At 47.0% G+C, this 7,900-nt stretch overlaps 1 protein-coding gene across 1 annotated transcript in view; it reads right to left on the reverse strand.

Annotated features, from left to right (window-relative positions):
* Window positions 1-3,469: 3,469 nt before the first annotated feature.
* Window positions 3,470-7,900, reverse strand: part of MRPS11 (mitochondrial ribosomal protein S11) — a 10,027-nt gene continuing 5,596 nt past the window's right edge. Inside the window, exons 5-6 of the mRNA XM_015822842.1 lie at window positions 5,910-5,975; window positions 3,470-3,774 (exon numbers count right to left, since the gene is read on the reverse strand). Of these exons, the coding sequence (XP_015678328.1) occupies window positions 3,667-3,774; window positions 5,910-5,975 (174 nt within the window). The 3' untranslated portion in view covers window positions 3,470-3,666. The remainder of the gene's footprint in view (window positions 3,775-5,909; window positions 5,976-7,900) is intronic.

Here is a 7,900-nt window from a genome sequence, read left to right on the forward strand (position 1 = left end):
CTTGAAAGCAGAGACCTGTTTATCTTCTGGGTTCCATGTTTCCTTCCATAACGTTGTCCACCTTAGGGAGAAGCTGCCATCGCTTTTGATAGCGGCGCTTAGCAAAATGCAGCTAAAAAATTTTCACGGGAAGGGTGGGAGGAGGGGGGGAAAAGCCTACATCCAATCAAGATGATTAATCTCACGCGCTTTTTAAAAAAAGACCCTGTAAATTAAAAACTGAAGGGCTATGATACCTGCGACAATTTAACTCCACTGCAAAATTATTCCCCGTTTCCCTTATTGTTGAGAGGTAAATGGAACTCTAACCAGCCTTCCCACACACTGTGCATTTCAAATTGTTAGCGGAATAATCACTGTAATTGTGTGTGTACGTGCAAGGGTGCGTTCCCGCCTCTAGCTGGCCGTCTCCCACTGTACAGGCTTTCCGTAAGGCGCCTTAGTCGTCCACGGTCCCTGGCGCCATCCTAAGCCTGATTTTGCTCCCTTCGCTTAAGAGAGGGAAACATTTATCCAAATCTCGTTTGGGAAAACGGTTTGAATGTCTAAAAGCATTGGAAGCAAAAGCTGGGGTTTTTTTTTGGGGCGGCGGGGGGCGAAGGGAGAAAGAAACAAGAATCCCGCTTTATTACATAACCGAGCCAGGAAGGAGTTAAAAAAAAAGAAAAAAGAGGAAAGCTGTCTGGTTGCTATGGTGCCCTTTTCTTTTAAAGAAGAGCAGAGTTGATTACAACATTAGAAACCAGAGGAGCCCCCCCAGCCCCTCCCAAAAGGGGAATAATGGAATCAAAAGGGAGGGAGAGAGAGAGAGGGGAAGGCAGACATCACACACTCTTCTAGTTCTGACAGCTGGACCAAAAGGAAGAATGTACGGTACCGTACGTTAGTGCTCCCGGCTAAGAACAAAGCATGCTTGCTAACTTCAAGCATCTCGTTCCTTGGTTCTTTCCGGGATGGCTGGCCTAATTTGCCAACCTTCTCAGCAGTTAACGCTTGACTCGGCCAGGCTGGGAAGTGACTTTGGGGATGCAGGCTGTTTTAAGATTGACTTGCTGTCCCAGGTTGTGACTCCTTTGCAGCAGAAATTTGGGGATGTTCCAATGCTGCTCGTTGGGTTTTGCAGGAGACAAGCCAACAGCTAGTATCCTTCAGCAGAGTTACTCTCTTGGATCTTGGCTATGGCTTGTTTAAACTGTGGCTTATTGGATGAGCTACAGTCCGTTGGGTTCGGACTCTCTGCATTAAGCGAAAGCAGAACAAGCTTTCTTGGGTTATACAAGCCAGTTTATGACTGTATTGTGTGAGATGAACTATCATTACTTTTCTAAAATGGCAGCAGAGCGAGAGAGATTCTTGGCAATCACGAGGCTGACTCTTGCCAGCTTTCCACTGAGGCACTGGGGATCCCAGCTGTATGTTGTGTGAACTGAGTAAGATAAAAGAGCCCTGCTTTCTTTCAAGTCCCCCCATCATTGCTTCCCCAGAGTAATCCCTGATGTGTTCATGTCGAGTCATCAGCCATCTGTAGCTTTGCCACTGAGGGTGAAAACCGTCTCTGGAACATACTACAGAGATATAAAAAGTAGACTTCTTTTGATTGTAAGAAACTGCCGGAATAAATTGGCTAGAACAGGGGTCTTTAAACTTGGCCCTTTTATGACTTGTGGACTTCAACACCCAGAATTCCTCAGCCAGCGTGCCAGTCATAAAAGGGCCAAGTTTGAAGACCCCTGGGCTAGAACAATGCTCACCAACCTTTTCCCTTAATTACCCAAAACCACTAATCAGAAAGTCTTACTGAAATTCAAGAACCAGTTAAGTCTCTTCCTTCAGGGCTGTTGTAATTTCAAACCGTCGCTGAACAAACGGTCCTAACTCGAGAATTGCCTGTATTATAAAAACGTTATCATTGAATGATCTCGATGTAATATCAACAAACGGCTATCGGTCATTCCATAAATTTTCATCTTAAAAAAGGATTGCAGGAGATTTGGGAGTATATTTTAGTACAGCTGGCAATCTTTAAGTGAATTTAAACGACCCCGTTTTGATTGGGTAATGGGTTTCATTTGTCAAAGAAAAAAAATATACTTTTGCCCAATTTTGGATAATTTGCTGAGATTTGGGAAGCCCTGAGTTATAAGGTCCGGAATGAAAGATATTCACTAATGTTGGCTTGCTGACAATCCTTTTTCGTTCTTCCTACTGAACTGCTCTGGAGACCTTGCTTTTTCCTGACTGACTAGTAAAGAAATTCCAGTAGAGATGAGATCTCTGTACTTGCCGTTGAGCAATAAATATTACCCCCTGGCATGTAGATCTGTGAACTCTTCATATAAGAGACATGGAGTTGAATTCCCAAATGGCAGAGTGAGGAATTCTATAGGTGGTGGAAAGGGGTTTCCAACTGACCCTTTGCAACATCACCCTGCCAACAAAAGTGTGTATAGTCAAGGCCATGGTTTTCCCAGTTGCAAGGTATGGCTGTGAAAGTTGGACCATAAGAAAGGCTGAGCGCCAAAGAATGGAGGCCTTTGAACTATGGCGCTGGAGAAGACTCCTGCGAGTCCCCTGGACTGCAAGGCGTTCAAACCGGTCAGTCCTAGAGGAGATCAACCCTGACTGCTCTTTAGAAGGCCAGATCCTGAAGTCGAAACTCAAGTACTTTGGCCACCTAATGAGAAATGAGAAGGGAGGACTCACTGGAGAAGAGCCTGATGCTGGGAAAGATGGAGGGCAAGAGAAGAAGGGGACAACAGAGAATGAGGGGGCTGGATGGAGTCACTGAAGCAGGAGGCCTGAGCTTAAATGGACTCCAGAAGATGGTAGAGGACAGGAAGGCCTGGAGCAGTGGTTCTCAACCTTTTTAATGCCGCGACCCCAACCAGTCGTAAGTCGAGGACTAAACCGGTAGTAAGTCGAGGACTAAACCGGTAGTAAGTCAAGGACTAAACCGGTCGTAAGTCGAGGACTACCCAACCAGTCGTAAGTCGAGGACTTTCCCTGCCTGGGAGCGCCGTGCATGCGTGCTTCCGCCCCCGGCGCCGGCCGAGGCGTAGCTGGCAAGTGGCAGAGACGGAGCAGGCCGACCACCAGCTGGCCCAGCCCAAGGGAGGTAAGGCACCTGCCGGAAAAGGGGGAAAAAATGGCGGACAAAAAAAAATGGCGGACAGCCTTGCTTGGCAACCCCCATGAAATGGTCGATCGACCCCAAATGGGGTCCCGACCCACAGGTTGAGAACCACTGGCCTGGAGGAACGTTGTCCATGGGGTCCCGATGGGTCGAACACGACTTCGCAACTAACACCAACAACAAACTGGAAAAAGACCTGCTCATCGCAACCAGCCTGGATCTGGTTAAAAAAGGATGCTAAAAAAAAAAACCATTCTGTGTATCACAAAAAAAAAACGGAAAGCAGCCCCAAGCAAAAATGTAATTCAATAAGCCTCTTGTGAGGTGGAGGTAACATTTTTTTTTTTTTAACATTCACACTTTATCAACATAGTCTCTGGCTTGCCTTCCTGTGGGCAAAGCCCCAAGCCTATCTTTAGTTCTCGTCTGAAAGTTGCAGAAAGATGAACAGCTGCCTGAAGATGGCCACCCAAGCTATTGGAGAAGCAGTCAGAATCTCTTCTTTCTCTCGCTCTCTCTCCTGCTTCCATTCCTCAGAGCCTTCGCGCTTTCCGAGGACGGCAGCCGTTGTGCGGTACCGGAGTGTTGTCCGTGATGGAGATCACTTCCAGCCCCCCTAAGGCTAAGCCCTGGATGGCGGCCTGCAAGGGAAAGAGAGATATCAACCCAGGGCTCATGGAATGCTAAGTCACGGTTTGTTGAAGCACAGCTTCCAGGATAAAACTGCTGCTGCTTAGCTTTGGATAAGCTGCTGCAAAGCTCTAAGCCTTGGCTCTGCCACATGCAATTAGCCTGGCTCGCGCCAGCTAGACGAGAGCTTCGTGGAATGTGGGAAGCCAGCGCAAGCTTTCTGAACGAGACAGAGAGCTTTTGAGAACTCGCTGTTGTCTTTGCCAAGACTTTAGGGGGCTTCGGAGAGTTTCAGCATCTACCCTGCTTGATGATGGCTCGGATTCAGCATCTTACCTTTCGTGGGCAACAGAATTGTATTTCTCTCTCCCTGTCTCTCTCTCTCTTAAAATTACAAAACAATTTAGAAATCAAAGGAGGGTGCCTTATATTTAGGAAGCAATTGGTTAATAATAATAATAATAATAAATAATAATAATAATAATAAATAATAATAATAATAATAATAATAATAGTAATAATGTTGGAAGGGACCTTAGAGGTCATCTAGTCCAACCCCCTGTTCAGGCAGGAAACCCTACACCATCTCGGACAAATGGCTGTCCAGTCTCTTCTTAAAAACTTCTAGTATTGAAGCATTCACCGCTTCTGGAGGCAGGTTGTTCCACTGGTTAATTGTTCTAACTGTCAGGAAGTTTCTCCTTAGTTCTAGGTTGCTTCTCTCCTTGGTTAGTTTCCATCCGTTGCTTCTTGTCCTGCCTTCAGGCGCTTTGGAGAATAGCCTGACTCCCTCTTCTTTGGGGCAGCCCCTGAGATATTGGAAGACTGCTATCATGTCCCCCCTCGTCCTTCTCTTTGTTAAACTAGACCTACCCAATTCCAGCAACTGTTCCTTATATGCTTTAGCCTCCAGTCCCCTGATCATCTTTGTTGTTCTTCTCTGTACTCTTTCTAGAGTCTCAACATCTTTTTTACATCGTGGTGACCAAAACTGGATGCAGTATTCCAAGTGTGGCCCTACCAAGGCCTTGTAAAGTGGTATTAACACTTCGCGTGATCTTGTAGTAATCTTGTGGAGCGTTACCTACTGGCTCTTCAGATTCCAAAAGTGGAAGGCGGAGGTGTACGTGCTACATACACTCCTCTGCAGATCCTTAAACCAAATTTGTCTTATATGAAAGAGAGCTTCTCCCAGGATTATGCGGCCACTGCAGAGAGTGGCCACGCAAACTGGGGGGGGGGGGGGAGAAAGAGATGTAGCTGCTTTAAGAAGTTGCAGACAAGTGCTCCATTAGCAGCCCTTCAATTAATTTTTCTCCTTCATAGCCAAGGAGCTGCCAAGCCTGATGAACTCCGGCAGCCATTTCCAAACTGCTGGTCCTCGGGATGAGATGGATTTCGATTTCCACCGCCCCTGCCAGCATGGGGAACGCCATGCTGTGAACCGCCCTGAGTCCTATGGGAGAAGGGCGGTATACAAATTAAAATAATAAATAAATAATAAATAAATGTTGTTGAGAAAGTTTTGGCCTTCTGGACAAACACAGCTGGAGGACAGCAGATGGGGAAGGGCGTTTGAAATTGAGAATAGGTTTCCAGGGCTTGTAATTGGTGTCTTCCTCAGCTCGCTTGATTCCACTTAAGGGACATCCCTCCACCACGGTGGCCCTCGATAAAGGCAGGAGTCAGCCAGTAAAGCAGTGGTTCTCAACCTGTGGGTCGGGACCCCATTTGGGGTCGATCAACCATTTCATGGGGGTCGCCAAGCAAGGCTGTCCGCCATTTTTTTTGTCCGCCATTTTTTTTGTCCGCCATTTTTTCCCCCTTTTCAGGCGGGTGCCTTGCCTCCCTTGGGCTGGGCCAGCTGGTGGTCGGCCTGCTCCGTCTCTGCTGCTTGCCAGCTACGCCTCGGCCGGCGCAGGGGGCGGAACCACGCATGTGCGGTGCTCCCTGGCAGGGAAAGTCCTTGACTTACGACCGGTTGGGTAGTCCTCGACTTACGACCGGTTTAGTCCTCGACTTACGACCGGTTTAGTCCTCGACGTACGACTGGTTGGGATCGCGGCATTAAAAAGGTTGAGAACCACTACAGTAAAGGCTCCCTTCCCTCCAACAGAATGAATACAAAGAAACAGGAGGTGCTTACCAACCGCCCAGGTCCCAGGCCTTTCACAACAACTCGTACGTGGTGCACGCCCTTTTTAGCTGCTTTCTGGACAGGGAGAGAGAAAGAAACGTGTTAGGCGATGAACCAGAGAGTATAATGGCTGCTACTCTTGACATGCCACCTAGATCCTATTGCCCCTTTCATCTGAATAGGAGCTTCTGCTCAAGGGGACAAAGACGGCGATCTCTTTTGAGCAAAATACATTACTGATTTTTATGGTGCTTTCCTTGTCGCGAGCTGCCCAGAGCGGCTGAGAGTCGGGTGGCAATGAGAGTTTAATAAATTATTATTATCTGCGCACAGCAATGCGAAATCACAGCTGCCAGTCCTTTTGCTGGTATGGGCCTTCTTCCCAAGAGCCTGCAATATGTTGGCGTGGTAAAGGAGTGGATCCAAGCCGTGTGGCCTTTTGCAATTGACAGATGGAAATTCTGTCAACGCCCAGATTTTCTAACTTGCTGTCCAAGACTTCTTTGGTCTGGCATCCAGCGTACCGNGCACAGCAATGCGAAATCACAGCTGCCAGTCCTTTTGCTGGTATGGGCCTTCTTCCCAAGAGCCTGCAATATGTTGGCGTGGTAAAGGAGTGGATCCAAGCCGTGTGGCCTTTTGCAATTGACAGATGGAAATTCTGTCAACGCCCAGATTTTCTAACTTGCTGTCCAAGACTTCTTTGGTCTGGCATCCAGCGTACCGATAACCACGGAGATCACCAGAGCCGGTTTATGCCATAATCCTACAATTTTGGTTTTCAGATCTTGATACTTGTAGATCTGTTTATCACCGTCAAGAGCCGTGGTGGTGCAGAGGTTAGAATGCAGAATTGCAGGCTAATTCTGCCAACTGCCAGCGGTTCAATCCTGACCAGCTCAAGGTTGACTCATCCTTCCATCCTTCCAAAGTGGACAAAATGAGGACTCAGATTATTGGGGGCAACAGGCTGACTCTGTAAACCGCTTAGAGAGGGCTGTAAAGCCCTGTGAAGCGGTATATAAGTCTAAGTGCTATTGCTATTGACTCAGCCTTCCATCCATCCGAGGTCAGTAAAATGAGGACCCAGATTGTTGGGGCCAAGATGCTGACTCTGTAAACCGCTTAGAGAGGGCTGTAAAGCGGTATATAAGTTTAAGTGCTATTTGCTATTGCTATCATCCCCATCATCATCCTAGCTGCTCATTTTTTCCCAGTAGAATCACTTGTGGAAAAGGCACACAGGGAAAAGGTAGCGATGATGGAAGGTGCTTTGCAGAAATCTAGGATCTCTGTGCGTATAAATAGGAAGGCTGGAATCTTTTCCTAGTTTGTGGCGGAGCAAAAAATAACTCTTTTTCGCCAGCCTTGTTTAACTAGCCCCTCTCACAAATGGGCTGGCTATTCACTTCCAGACTTCCAGCCAAAGCACCCACTGGGTAGTCTTGGCTGAAATGCTGGGCACTGAAGTCCTGCACGTCCAGAGGTTTGGTTTGCTCTTTGTCATCGTTTTCCAGCCCTGAAAACGCACGCAAAAGTACTTACAAAGGTCATTTACATTCAACCCACCACGGAAGAAACGGCTGGCTTGCAGTACGCAAGAATCTTGTTACATTTAGAAAGGGAGAATTAAAATGCTCAGCTGGAAACCTTCCATTTCTGCTATGCCTTAGCTCTTTTAAATGTTTCCTATATCCAAAGTGATTTATTTTATTTATTTTTATTTTATTTTATTTGATTTGTATCCCGCCCTTCTCCTTACCGGACTCAGGGCGGCTGACAGCCTTATAAAACCAATATTACAATAAATATCAAATTAAAACCAGATTAAAAGGAAATATTTGTAATGGCCTAATAATTAAAATTTCCCTTAAAAACCCCACTAAAATTCCCTAGGCCAATCCCGCTTGTTGGAAAAGCCATGTCTTTAGGGCGCGGCGGAAGGAGGGGAGATCCGGGATCACCCGGATCTCTGGGGGTAGTTCGTTCCAGAGGGTGGG

This window comes from Protobothrops mucrosquamatus, unplaced genomic scaffold (assembly GCF_001527695.2).
Source record: "Protobothrops mucrosquamatus isolate PMUCROS unplaced genomic scaffold, P.Mucros_1.0 scaffold1695, whole genome shotgun sequence".
NCBI lineage: Eukaryota > Metazoa > Chordata > Lepidosauria > Squamata > Viperidae > Protobothrops > Protobothrops mucrosquamatus.